A 14,299-nucleotide genomic window follows, 5' to 3' on the forward strand; every position below is an offset into this window, starting at 1 on the left:
GAGTGTAAGTGACAGCCATGACACCATGATCACACGGACATGTTAACAAGGGCTCCGGAGACAACCATAGACGAGACAAAAGCCTGAGTGTGAACACAACAAGAGTAACGCTCTTCAATCAAATGGGTCCAAAAAAATTGAATGTCTACTCCAACAAATAAATAGATATACCTGTAGCCCACCCCACAACTAAGCATTAGTTATCGTTTCATGTTTTTGTTACTATTTTTAATGGGTTTCGCATTTATATGAAGAAATAACAATCGAAGGAGCTTAGTTTACGGTAAAAAAAAAACTAAAACAACTAGGCTACCTAACTGCTCATTATCCAATTTTTACCATTTAGCGTTCAGATGGTCAGATCCAAGGCGTTTGGATTTTGGGCTATTTTCGCAAAATGATGACAATCTAATCATGTTTAATTTAATATGCGATGCCCGGTCATGTTGATGTAGGGGAACACGGTGAATATTACAAAATGTCCGTGGCTTCGTTTGGTAGTACACCCATGGCGGAGTCGCAATGAAACAAAGGCCGTTTTATTGTTCTTCCATGACACGACTTGCGAAGAGCCCTTTTTCAACAACGTGAAATGGCGGACCGAAGCAAGCAAGGACGGTGAAATCCGACCTAAGGACTAAAAGCGAAAGCAAAGACGTGGACTCCGTGTAGGAAGCGGAATGGGAGCGCTTCAGCTGTGGGTTATGCGAGCTCTCTAATATTGTAGTTCGTCTTGATGATGAAATGGGCGTGAGACTGAAGTAGTCTATGCATACCTGTTCTAACAAGGAAAAGTTGGGTTATAACCTTGTCTTCTGCATTAACAAGTAAGGCAACATCAAAATTATATTTCACAATAAGATCAACTGGCGCAAGAAGGATTAGTGCGATTTTTTAACCTGGAGGGAGAACATGTTTACCTAACCACTATGTGATGTGCTTGAGCCATGTCCACACATGTCGTGTTTACGTTTTTTTGAAAACAAAGAATGTGTTCCTCGCCATGCACAGAGGGGTAGCAGCATTTCAGTGTGTGATTTTAGGAATTTCCTTTTTCTGGGGTAAATGTCGAAATACACACACACACACACACACACGCGCGCACAAACAAACTTTCTCTCTCACACACACTTATTTTTGTCTTGTAAATATCCTGTGTATTTTTGAAAAAAGTAAAAAGAAGGCTGTTCCCTCCCGGAGCTCTTTGCACCCTATACCATATTTGGATTTAAAAGGGAACAATATGGAAAGAGGCTGACCATATAGGAGGGAGGAGTTAATTCAAAAAGTAGATTTGAAAGTTCTGCACTTACATTCTTACTTTTGAATTAAGCTCTGTAATAAATACCTTTAACCAAATACCTATGAAGTGAATTCATCTTTCAATATCTTGAAAGTAGTGAACAAACATTTACAACACCAACACATGAATTTATCACTCACAGGATTGTTCTGAATGATCATATGTTTGCATTGTTTGTTGAGAGTATTGTTTATAAGAACTTGTGAAATAGTGAAGAGTAATAAGCGTGTGCACTTGAAGGAGTGGTGTCTGACTGGAGATGTTTCAGGGTGATGGATGGCTGGGCTGGAGGGTGCTTTTTTTTTTCTTTTTGTCTCTTTCCCTCCACTTTCCAGCCTGACCCCTCCCTCTATACTATTGTAACTTCAGACCCAAGGGGAGGTGGCTGACAATGCCAGAGACTCCTGCACACTTTCAGGACAGAAGAGTCCTGCTGCCTCCCTCATTACGCATTCATCTTGATTTAGAGTCAGTGGAGAAGGAGCGAGAGCATGCACTCATTAACACAGTGGGACACAAAACAATACATTTGTTCTGTTATTTTTGATTACTTTGACATTTTTTGCTTGATTTTGCCATGGCATAGGATCAGCGGGAGAACACAATGTCTGCTAACTAATCATATCTCTCCTAGTTTGTTGCAGTTATCTCTCTAGTATAACAATTTAATTGCTGTGTCTATGCAACACAGTTTACAGGACTGTAAAGCACAACACATATTTACCATGGTATCTCTTCGACACGTAATGACTTAAAGCCCCCCACCAGCACTGACAAACAGAAGTACTGACAGTCAAGCGGATGTCCAAACACACTAAGCCTCTCTCTGCTCCCTGTGAAAGTCAGCCCCATGGAGCTGGAGCAGGAGCAGCCGGCGCGTCTCCGTGCTGGCTCTGCCCTCGGTGTCACCCAAGGGAGGGACTTCAGAGGTCGGCTCTCCTAATCAGCCATGACTCAGGGGCCAGGAGACCCACAAGGCCTGCCATCTGTGCCAGACAGCGCATAATTAGCGGGGGGAAACCGAACAAACACACACACAGGTGACTGTCTAGTGTTCAGTCCAACCAGACTGCAAAGGCCAACATGTCAGAGATCTGTGCAAGTCCAAGTAATCTGTGGTTTGATGAACTAAAAAAAAAAAAATATATATATATATATATATATATATTTATAAACATACCTCAAATGTATGCATAAAGGACATCAAGAACCACTTTATTGCCCAAGTAGATCATCATGAATGACAAACCAATGAGAGTATGCCTGGGGTTTTTATGGACGAATGAAAAGGGCCCACGCTGCAGGCAGGAAAGCGGTAGCGGTGCACAAGCTCCTGTCCTGTAGTGGAGAATGGAGAGGGCTATTTGGAGGGGGGAAAGGAAGACAGAGTCCACTTCCTGACTCACAATGAAACAGGAAATACAGAGAACTCTGCTGGACAAACATGATAACCCATATTATCCCCCATATAAAAAGATAGGGATAGGGAGAGAGAGAGAGAGAGAGAGAGAGAGGCCCCTCTTGAAACCTCATCTCTTGCGACAGAGTTAAGAAAGATAATCCTGTGTGCTTGGGTAAACTGGCTCTACAGTGCTCCCCTCTGACGCCAGACTGTTGCCTCACTTTACTCAAACCCTCTGTTAGACGCCACAGAAAAGTCTGTGCTGATGCAACCATGACTTGCTCTCCCACTGGAATCAGTTGGTTTCTGCACTGGCTACACAGCGCCAAAAAAACGAAAAGGACGGACTCAAATGCCGCGCCTGAGTGCGAACTGCAGGCTGAGGCAGAACACTGCCCGCATTCCTGTTATGGCATTCCTGTTTTTCCAGTGGGAGACAAAGATCCAAGTGTACCCTGAGGGAACAGGAAGTAATGACATAAACCAGACGACAAAAAAGAAAAACCAACTGTTTTTCCTCGTTCCCATGAACTGTGGCCCTCACTGTAATCCAAGACTATTGGGTGTATTATCCAAAAAGTACTAGAAAGTATTACCTTTGAGACCGTGTGTAAGATGTTTGCACAAGGCATTTGCACAAAGCACGCAAGCCAACCCTCAAGGCGGTGTCAGGTAACATAGAAAGATACTAGAATATTGACCTGGGCAAAGAGGCAGTGCTAAAGCGGTTTGGTTTATACCATTTCTCCCAAAACTGGGACAGCATTTCCCATTTGAGCATCTGATGAGACGACCATAAAAGAGAACCAGGTTAATTAAATCTGTTCTGTAAATGAACGCAGGGGCCTTCTTGGATTGAAGGTGGCATCAATTTATCAATGGCCTCTGGAGTTTTAAATTAAAAGAATGGAATGCAGAGCCACTATCAGTACCATTAGTCCTAACCTGATTCCCTTCACGAATGAACTAGCTAGGTACATGCTGTTTAACTCCATACAACTTGAGAGAGGAAAGATGTACGTGTGCTGCTGAAATGAGAGTGGGTGTCATGGCCGAATTGGCTGTTGAGCACACTTTCGGTGTGCGGCCCTAAGCTGCTTAAACCTACTTTCAACTCGTACCAACTATAGACGTAAGCAGAGAGAGAGCGGGTCATTAGATGAAGGGCAGTCACAGCTTAGTTTGAGAACAGGCTACACTGCAGGCCTCTTTCCACACGGGCAAACCTCAAAGAGAGGTCATGACCAGGCAAATGCTGAAGAAACAAATCCTGAAGAAACAAATCCAGATGCACTCATATCAAAGAAATGATTATGTTACATGCAGTTGATGAATTGAGTTCCAACATGCAGAGTATTGTGACTGATGTTTATCAACCTTCGGTCAGTAGACATAGTAGATCTTATATGCAAAATAATATGCGCAAATGCTCACAGCCTTTCCACCATAAGCTAAACACTGAGAGGAGGATTGCATCTTGTTTTTAAATCTTAAGCCTAAAAAACATACAGAAAACATTTAGCTAGGTTCCTATGTGCATGTATAAAGAAAGAAATTCACAGGGCTGCCTGTGTGGATCAGCTTTAGCCTAAACTGGCCCACTGCAGCAGCGTGTGTCCAACAGCAGCACCAAAAGACAGATCATCAGTGGAGTATGAGGAACCGCGGATCCAGTTAAGGGGTGCCGACTGATCGCCATGGTGACAAACTCGGTTCAGCCCCTCCCTGGTATGAGGTCAGCGTTTCCATGGAAATGGACCAGCTGAGTGGTAATCTGGCCTTGTTTATGTGTGGAAGAGTTTTGGAGGGGGGGGGGGGGGGGGTTGGTGGCATGTCACCGACTACTCCTCTGAGCGCATTTGCATGTTTGAGCGAGTGAGTGTGACCGTGCACACACACACACACACACACCATGCTCTGCAGATCAAAAAATGAGAGCACACTGCTCAGGATTAGTAGAGTGGCGAAGAGAGAGACACAGAGCGAGCGCATGTAGATCTGGGTCAGCGCAAATATACCGCCAGCAGAGCAGCGTTTGCTCAGAACCACAGAGGAAAACCTCATCACTCAAAACCAGAGGTGAAGATTACACACGCCGCCCTCCGATTCAGCAAGCGGCGGCGTGCTGAAAAAGGTGGCAAAATCTAGCCCACACGTGATCGATTCTCGCTGCTTCTGAGAAGGTTGGGCTTTTTGCAGGGCATTCGAAAGATAACAGCCTACATCATAGGTTGAGGGGAAGGGAAGTGGGCGGGGGAGGACTGCCACTCATCTCCCTGCCCCCTTCAATTTGAATAAGGGAGGTACATCCCCTAAATGACCCCTCCCCCTCCCCCACCCTTCCCATCTCAAAGGGCTCATTACCTTTGCCTGGAGGAGGGACGGCCAAAGGCATAAAACATGCATTCATTCTTTTCTCTGCCCCCCCCCCCCTCTCTTGTTTAGCCTCTCACACAAACACAGCCTCTAGCACTGCAGTGCATACGTGCATGCGTGAACATGAATACAGCCCTCCCTCCCCTTCCCTTCCCCTCTCCTGCTCTCTCATCTCAGAGGCACTGGAGGGCCCTGGCAGCACGGTGAGGCATTGAGGGGGGGGGGATTGCATTTTAGCGCCATCAGGTGGTAGAGTTGGGTACAACATCAATACATGTAGAAAATATGGCATGTAAAATAACTCTTTATTGATTTATTTGTGTTTTTTTTTCTTTTCCTAAATGGAGTCCATTTGAAGTAGACTTTGCCCTATAAGAACATTTTGCTCCCAAAACCTCCTAAATGATTCAGAAAGAACCACAAGTTCACTTACTCCAACAAACATTTAATCAAACTTCTCTTTGAGTTCTTGATCGTCTTCCCACAAAAAGACCACATCGAGACACGTGAGAGTATGAATGAGGTCGAAGTGCAAACCCAAACCCCTTGCAGTCCCGTGACCTCTGGCTGGGTGTTTAGCTTTTCCTTCAATGTCCTGATGAACCACGGCCATTCACAGAAGCCTATTCCAAGAGGAGCTCATGATTTAAACCACTATCACACACTGCAGTGACAACAGGTCTAAGAGTGAGGTAAACAAATTTACAGATTTATACGTATATGAAATTATACTCAGAGTCGTTTATGTGACCCTGATTGCTGTGGTATCATCAAAAAAAAAACCCTGACCTTCGCTGTCCAATCTGAGCAAGGACGCCGTCAAAGATCAAGCAAAGCCTGCTCCTAGGGGTAGGCTTGCTGAATAGAGGGAGGGAGGGAGGGAGATGAACACACAGTTCTGATGTTGTTAAGGCCACCCAAGTCTGTGTTCCCAGAGCCCAAGGACACACACTCATGGACAGACACCGGAGAGAGGCGATGCTGCTGCAGGGGGGGGCGAACAGAAACTGAACGGGGATCAGGAGCTCAGATGGCTGACGTGTGGAATGCATACGCTCTCTCTCCCGCTCACTCGATCCACTCACTGGAGTGAGCTCCCCTCACTTGCCCAACGTCAAACTGCAAGAGAACAAACAAAGATAGGTTGGTAGGTATACAGGTCATTTAGGCTTAATGCCATTGCCAGCACCTATTATTATTCTAATGGCAAGAACAGGGTGGACTGTAACAGCCATGAAGACTATTCCCTATGGAATAAGACATAGACGGCCCCCTCACGACCCCCATGCCTTAATTCTAGTTAATGGTTAAGACCGGTTGTAGGCATTTCATAGAGGACCCAATCTCAGCCAGAGAGAATGACAGAAGGAATAAATTAAATTCCACTGCTGATGCTGATGTTTTTTTTTTTTTGGAGAGTCTAAAGTTTGGCCTCACAAGCTGGTCAAAGTCGAACTGCCTGTTTGTGAACTACCACAGGGCTGTGTTAAGACTTAATTGCAATGTTGTCCACGGATCACAAAGCAAATCTTCCTTTCCCACTCATCAACAATAAAAGAACATGTTTTTCGGCTGACACAAGGCAGTGCAGAAGTGGTATACTGCATTTCAAGCACCACATACTTGTTGAAATTCTCATCTTGGAGGTTCAGCACCAGGCTGTTAGCGTCCAGGTACACCCTGTTCTGTGATGTAGCGATCTGGAGGTCACACAAGAGAACAACATAGAGGGAAGGAAAAGAAACACAGTTCATCAGTCACTCGCCAGACAGCCTAGAAGGACTGTACAGTTTGCTTGCTGCCTTGACTAGATGCAGAAAATAACTAATACAAAACAAGGATCAGAACAAAATAACGGCAAAAGAAATGATTTGACTCCCATCTGGAGCTGCATAAAGTCAGGAGCAGTGGGCAGTACCGTCTTGGCAATGTTCTGGGCCGCACGGATCCTCCGCAGTTTCAGGTAACCCGGGTTCTTGGTAACGGCCGCCCCCAGCTGCAGACCAACACAGACACACATGAAAAGAGTTTGAGAGTGTGCCATGGCCCTCTGTCCCTCATGCCCTGCGAGTTCACTGCCCTCCGGCCTCATTCAGCGCCCAGCATTGCCTCACAACCAAGGGCGCACATAGTACTGACGGCCGCCCTGTGAGCCGTTAAGTGCAGCACACAAACATGCAGAGGCATGCCAGACAGAGTCTCCCTTCCCCCACCTGGGGCCTTCAAACATACCGCTTTGACACACGGCTACTCAAGTCTCTGTCCACAAATGGGTGCTTTTATAGTCTGAGCTTACAGATGATCAGTATTGTTACCAATTCACCAAGTACATTTGTTTTCTAGCGCAAATAACTTAACTGTCTTGAGACCATACTTATATAATGTAATGCAGCCTGTAGATAATCCTAACAATGACTTGTTTTTACCATAAGGTTGCAATTTATAATTGCTCCAAGGCTGGTGCTTTCCGTGTGTTGAATGTTTTGAAAGAGAGGGGAGACACAGAGGGGGTACACAGGGCCAAAAACAGACACAGAGACAGGGACACAAGGACACTGACCATTTTAGCGGCTTCGGCCTCTCCTTCAGCCTGGATGATCTTCTGTCTCTGGTCCTGTAAGGCCTTCTCTACGTAGAACTGAGCCCTTTGCGCTTCCTGCTGGGCTACACAAACACAGACAGACAGACAGCGCTTAGGAGGTATGTTTGCATCATCATTGTTTTTGAAATGGGTACAGTTTAATTAAGGACCACAATAATCACACAGCAGTTTTACTGATTTACAATCAATTGTGCAGTATGTTCACCACCACACAGAAGCATCCAGAAGGCAAAAGAGGAGACAGCGCTCTCTAGTGGCTCAAACAAAACATCACTATTTAATAATGAGTCCTGTTCCAAAACTAGCAGGCTAACTACCTAAAAGGCATGCAAAAACCTTGCAAACACCACCAACAGCCCAGTTGACACTGATAGAAGCTTGCCAACACACTATCTGGGACTTTTGGCAGTAAAGCTGGCATTGTCTGGCTGTAAAAGCTTTTCTTCTATTTTTGCAGGGTGTTCCAGCCCGGAACACAGAACTACATAGGGCATATCCTGGATGACTAGTGGGAAAGACAGACACAGGTGTTCATCTGTCCTTCACAAAACTAGTTGCCTATTAAACCATACCTCAAAAACTGTCAAATTGTTGCATAGTGTTACTTTATTTCTGTGGTCTCATATCGGCAGACACTTTGATTTAGTTCAGATTATTAATTGGGTTCATCTTCATTGATCCTCCCAACAAGCTATGTTTAATGCCATTAAAACGGTTGATAATTGTTGATAAATATGTAAGACAGTCCCAAGGCGGTTTGCCCCAGATTACCTTTATGATTGCAAGCAAACTGTAAAACCCACTATCTTCACATTGTCCAAAAAGTGTACCAGATGCTTTAAGATAGGCCCAACACAAAACAACAACTTCAGTTGAATAATTTGTCTGCCTTACATGTAACTTTCGCTACCGGTATATGTTAAATTATTAGTTAAGTTCACAATGGCTGCTAAACTACATAATTTCTTCCTGAAGTACAATAAAACTGTGAAAGGACCAGACAACTATTTGACTGAGAAGGGCTCCTGGACTTATACTATCCAAAGCATACAATTCATAACCAAAATCTGACATATCTTCAAAGTCCTTCTTTCAAGGACATTTAATTGTTTTTCCAGCAACAGATTGGCTGACATCTTGTTGTTTTACTATCTGCGTTTGCAATCTAGTCCAATCATCACACTCTTTAAAAGTGGACAACAAGCAGTTAGATAAGAGCTTATGAAAAATGCCCTATAATTAATTTGTTTGTTTTTTTGCACTTCCAATCACAATTTATTTCCCTACTTTCTTATCGTTTAGAGTTGCCCTACAGCTGCATGAAATAGAAAAGTACTACATAATTACTTTTTTTTTTTTTTTTTTTAAACAGTAAAACACCAGCTGTTTGATTTGCTGTTGACACCACCTCAATGGACTACTATAAACCATATAGCTTACAAACAGAGGCCCATCATCCATCATTTATTGATGAGATCCACTAGAACCTCAAAAGGGCCTCTCAGGAGGCCACACACACACACACACACACACACACACACACACACACACACACACACACACACACACCCACCCACACACGGCCAGTGGCTGCTCTGCTGGAGGACTCACCGACTTGCTTGGCCTCCACGGCGGCTGTGTACTCTTTGCTGAAGCTCAGCTCCGTGATGGCCACGTCGTCCAGGATGATGTTGAAGTCCTTGGCCCGCTCGAAGAGATCGCGGCGGATCATGAGAGAAACCTGGGGAACACACGGTACACTCAGAGGGGTGATCTCACAGCGCGATGGTGGACGCACGCTTCAGCGGACAATAGTGGCGTGCCCGAGTGTGAAACAGGTGAAGCGTGAACGGCAAACAGATGTTTTTTTGGTCAAGAGATTTCACAGAGAGCACGGGTGAGGGGAATATGCCGACTGATGTTCTGCACTATCCACTGCTACTTTAGCGCTTCTACAACATGCCTTGATAGAGATGAAAGCTAACCTGATGGTCAACATGGAGTCACTTCAGTTTACAATGTCCGCCGAAGCCCTCAAAAAACAAGTAAGGAACATGCTGTGCAGGAGAACTTTCTAGAGTTACAATGATGCCTTTCACTTCCCTCATTATCGATGTAAATCACCTCCAGTGTCTGCTTTGGCATCACAGATTTCCCACACAGAGAGACCATGGCCAACACTTAACATGGGAATGCAATGTGAATAGCAGCTTATATTCACGTGGACTTCAGTTGCCTTGGTTAATTAACTGCACACCACAAATATGATTGAATAGGCACCATCCTGCTATATCTTAGGAATGTCCTTGAAAAAGGCAACACACTTTCATGGCGTCTCAGCACAATTGTGTCCATGGTGAATCCAGACATAGGCAGGTAATGCTTACAGGAATTTGAGTCCATCAACATAATATTGCTACCTTTGTGGTCACAGGGGGCTGACTGTTCTGCTCTAACCACAACCCCAAGCTACATACTGATGCAGCCTTTGAGGATGCTGGCAAAGATCCATAATAAGGCAGTCTAAAAAAATGGTACATGCCTTACGATTCGATTCGATTCCGATTCAGTGGTCAACGATTCGATTCTAAACCGATTATCGATTCTACACCGATTATCGATTCTAAACCGATTATCGATCATCAATTCTAAACCGATAAAACGATTATCGATGCATGTCGATTTTTAAAACATCTGAGTTTGCTACTCAGAGTCTCAAATCACTTCCTACTTTGTGTTTGATAATTAAAGAAAATCAACAGATGAATTACCTTCTCTATTTTTTATTAGAGAAAAAGCTTTCCCTTGTCACAATTATGACTTTCAATGAACAATGCAATAATCGATGCAGCTTGCATTTCAACACAAAATGAATGTGTTAAAAAAAAAAAAAAAATTTTTAATTATTTTTTTTTTTTTTTTTTTTTATTAAAAAATCTATTATGAACTTTTCTGAATCGAGACAGAATCGTTCTAGAGAGAATCGAGAGAAATCGAAAAATCGATTTTTTTCCCCACCCCTATGCCTTACTATGGATCTTTGCCTCTAAAATATGGTACACCTTTATCATTGCAAATAGGACAAACATATGATACGACCAGAGTGAAAATATGCAGTACTGCTTGTGAGCTATACTGATACTGTGCTGATATACCAAAACTAATTGTATCAATTTCTATGTCTTTTACATGCCTTCACAAGACTAAGTAGTAATATACACCATTCGGGTGCTTTCACTGCAGTCACTGCTGTGTTCCTGTACCTGAGATCTCATCGTGATGAGCTGGGAGGCGTTGAACTTGGCCACCACGCTCTTGAGCACCTCGTTGACGATGGAGGGCAGCACGCGCTCGTCGTAGTCCTTGCCCAGGTGCTGGTAAAGCGTGGGCAGGTTGGAGGCCAGTGGCCGCGACAACACCCGCAGAGAGATGCTCACCATCTGCAGGTCTGAACGGGAGAGGGAGACCACGTGAGAGATGAAGAGGACTCGAACTGACAGTGTGTGGCAGACAGCCTGAGACGCGGTTAAAGGTAGCACATGCTTATTCTGTGGTCTAGCATTTAGTGTTTACAGACAAAGCGAGCTTGAACAATCAAGGTTGGGATGCTTTGAATATTACATCATCAAAATGATCTAGGTTTTGATAATGCTGCGGTATCATTACATAGCATACAATAACTATAAACATATAGAATATGCAAATAAACAGTGCTAATACAAAAATCACAATAGTACTATCTTTTATTGAATTGCATTTATCAAAACCTATAAAAAAAACAAAAACAAAGCAAAAATGGCATTGGTAAGCCAAGCACACACTTTTACTACAGGTACTTTTACAAACAATGCCTGAGGCCAAGAGCTGATAAGTCTTCTCCCCTACAGGCAATCCAATCCTCTTTAGTTCCCGGAATGACTGCCATTGCCTTTTGGTGTGCAACATGCTGTCCAAGGCAAATACTAGATGCCTGGGTTCAGTGCTCACCCTCACTGCCTCTGCTGATACCTGAAAAGCCTTGAGTAGATTCTTGCTGTAGCTTGGATCAAGTGCACGGCTAAACAAAATATATCGAAAATATCACTGTCTGATGTCCAGTGGTTATTTTGCTTCTGTCTGCTGATTACACAAAATGATTCTATAATTTCACAGCCACACAGAATGAGCCCAACTCAACTAAAAACAAACCGCAAGGCCCAATGTCAGAAAGTACCTTTGCTTCCTGTTAGGGAAGAAATCTTCCTGGGTCTTGCTCTGATGTCATAGATGATGGGGTACTGAAACCAAGGGATCCTGTTAAATAAAATGCAAACATATTATACATATGGTTTAATTCAACCTAATGTGTCAGATTCAGTACCTACATTACAGTATTAGTGATATGACTATAAAGAACCCAGGTTCTTTTCCCAGCCACATGACACTATATATTCCTTTGGATAAAAGGGTCTGCTAAATACCGGACCTTTACCTTTTAATTCTCCAAAAGTCTCTGTACACCAAAATGCAGGACAGACAATATCCAGCAAGTCACACGTATTACAACCACCTCTAAATTACTTTAAAAACAAATCTGTGTGGTTGTTTCTATACCTCTGTACCAGTTTGATGTCGTCCAATCCATACAAACATTTACATTACAAAACAAGTTACTGACAACTTCCAGCCATACCTAAAGTGGAGGCCCTCTGCCAGCACTGTGTCCATCTGGATCCCTCCAATGCGGTTAAAGACGATGGCTCTCTGCCCTCCCTCCACTAGGGAGAAAACAGTTGAAATACTATGAAGAGATATGATCACATCTAAATAACACCCCTAAACTGCCAAACCCCCAAGAAGTGGCACTTCCACTCTTGGATACATCTGAAACTCAAGAACAAATCTGCATTTAGTGGTCTAACGAAGCACTGCCATGCGGATAATTAACACCAGGCACCTGTATATGTTGCTTCTTTAGCGGCATAAAACAGGGCTCCGGCTCCAATGAGCAGTTTGACACCAATTCCTGCTCCTTTAGGACCGCCGGAGGACATTCGGCCCGCGATCTGCCGGAGCTGCTGGAGGAAACCCTGTTCCATCGAAATGTAAGCAGAGATCAAGACTGTTTGATATTTCAAAACTATTTGAATTATGACTATGTGAGGGCAATGTTTGAAGGAAAGTTAACGTTAAATGTGTCTTCATAAACTCCGTATTATTTACACCTACAATACATGGGCTACATTAATAATCATAAGCATGCTTCATGACCTCAACCATGGTGTGGTAAGCTTATGATTACACTGGTTGAATGATTAAAAGCTGACCACACAACACCAAATAAATAAAGGGCGTGCTGAGCATGAAAGTAAAATGATTTAGGGTTAGCTTGGAGATCTACTTGATTTGACATTACCACCTTTGACGTTAGTGAGTTAGCTAATGTTAGCTATAAATACATTAAGAACGAATGACTAACGTGACTACAGGGCTGTAAAATGTATTCCACGTAGCAAAATTTGACTTATTTGTCTACGCAATACTAGGTTAGTGTGCTAATGCTAAGTTAAGGTAACTGTCTTATGTTAAGGTTAACTTATTATGAGACATGAGATGGGGACATGCCCAATTCAGTTGGCAATTCAGAAGTAATTTACAGACCAAGGTACGCAGTCAAACCGTCATTCGTGTAATCTATGGCAGTGCACATGCATGTAAAGCGTTAACAATAGCTTCGGTACAGTCACACAAGTCAAATTAAACTGAATTATAAAACTCACGCTGGGATCTTTATCCGCCATGCTGTCTCTGCTCGTGATACGTAGTTTGTGATAACTCAAGGTCGTACTGAAGCACTTCCTGTGACAGCAAGCTGCACCATGGAAGTTGTAGTCTGTATCTAATTAGTGCATCAACGTGACTGCACAGGTAGCGTGAGATGTAGCCTACAGGGAGCGCTGTTTCCCTTAATGAGACAGCTTTAATCTGTACTGCATTGTACTTCATCATACATTTGGTACAAAAGCTTTCATATATTCATCTATAGGTTATATTAACTGATTTGACATTTTAACTTAAAGCTTATTATTATAAGTTAGAACTTACTATTAAATGAACAATGAAGATATCAGTTTCCTATTTATATGCTTAATGTCGCTTCAGTATTTCCATGTGTTATGATTCTCTGGGGGACAGGTGGCCCTTTGCCTCTGAGAGAGTTAGGGCTGTTTTACCTGCTGCTCAAACACAATGTCTGACACTGACCTCTGCAGCTGTCAACGGAGAAATCAAAGTACCTGATCCCTCACTGCCCAAACCCGCAACCAGCCTGACCCTAGATCAGTGGACGGATTGCCAGATGCAGAATTTACACATTGTTGCGTAGCGTCTGAGCAGCTGATAGGAGTGTTGTTTCATGACTTGGAAAGCTAGCAGCATACCAAATTGTTTGTGACCTTTACCTCACAGCAGTTTGCCAGAGGGAAATCCAATCCTGGTGATGTGCTCGACCTCACAGTGCTCTCTTGACAAAAATAATTTTGAGGCAACTAAAGGAAGTTGTCAGCTGTACTGAAAGTAAATAGCACTTGATTATGTAAAATGACTCTGTCGCGGCCACATTTGTATAAATTTTGCA

General features: G+C 43.4%; 1 protein-coding gene across 1 annotated transcript; it reads right to left on the reverse strand.

Moving 5' to 3' along the window:
* Window positions 1–5,367: 5,367 nt before the first annotated feature.
* Window positions 5,368–13,550, reverse strand: LOC122132065 (prohibitin-2-like). Its single transcript, XM_042706828.1, has 10 exons — window positions 13,443–13,550; window positions 12,620–12,752; window positions 12,356–12,440; window positions 11,897–11,976; window positions 10,947–11,131; window positions 9,295–9,424; window positions 7,642–7,745; window positions 7,000–7,077; window positions 6,705–6,781; window positions 5,368–6,200 (listed from the first exon to the last, which is right to left on the reverse strand). The coding sequence occupies exons 1-10, from the start codon at window positions 13,461–13,463 to the stop codon at window positions 6,182–6,184; spliced, it is 912 nt and encodes a 303-aa protein (XP_042562762.1). The 5' UTR covers window positions 13,464–13,550; the 3' UTR covers window positions 5,368–6,181.
* Between the last annotated feature and the right edge of the window lie 749 nt (window positions 13,551–14,299).

Source organism: Clupea harengus, unplaced genomic scaffold (assembly GCF_900700415.2).
Source record: "Clupea harengus unplaced genomic scaffold, Ch_v2.0.2, whole genome shotgun sequence".
NCBI lineage: Eukaryota > Metazoa > Chordata > Actinopteri > Clupeiformes > Clupeidae > Clupea > Clupea harengus.

Excerpts from the sequence above, each read along its gene's own strand:
- LOC122132065 (XM_042706828.1), bottom strand. The coding sequence starts at position 13,463 with ATGGCGGATAAAGATCCCAGC. Across the intron at positions 11,977-12,355 it reads GCAGAGGGCCTCCACTTTAG|GATCCCTTGGTTTCAGTACC; the intron begins GTATGGCTGGAA and ends TTTATTTAACAG. Across the intron at positions 7,078-7,641 it reads AGGCCGAAGCCGCTAAAATG|CTGGGGGCGGCCGTTACCAA; the intron begins GTCAGTGTCCTT and ends GTTGGTCTGCAG.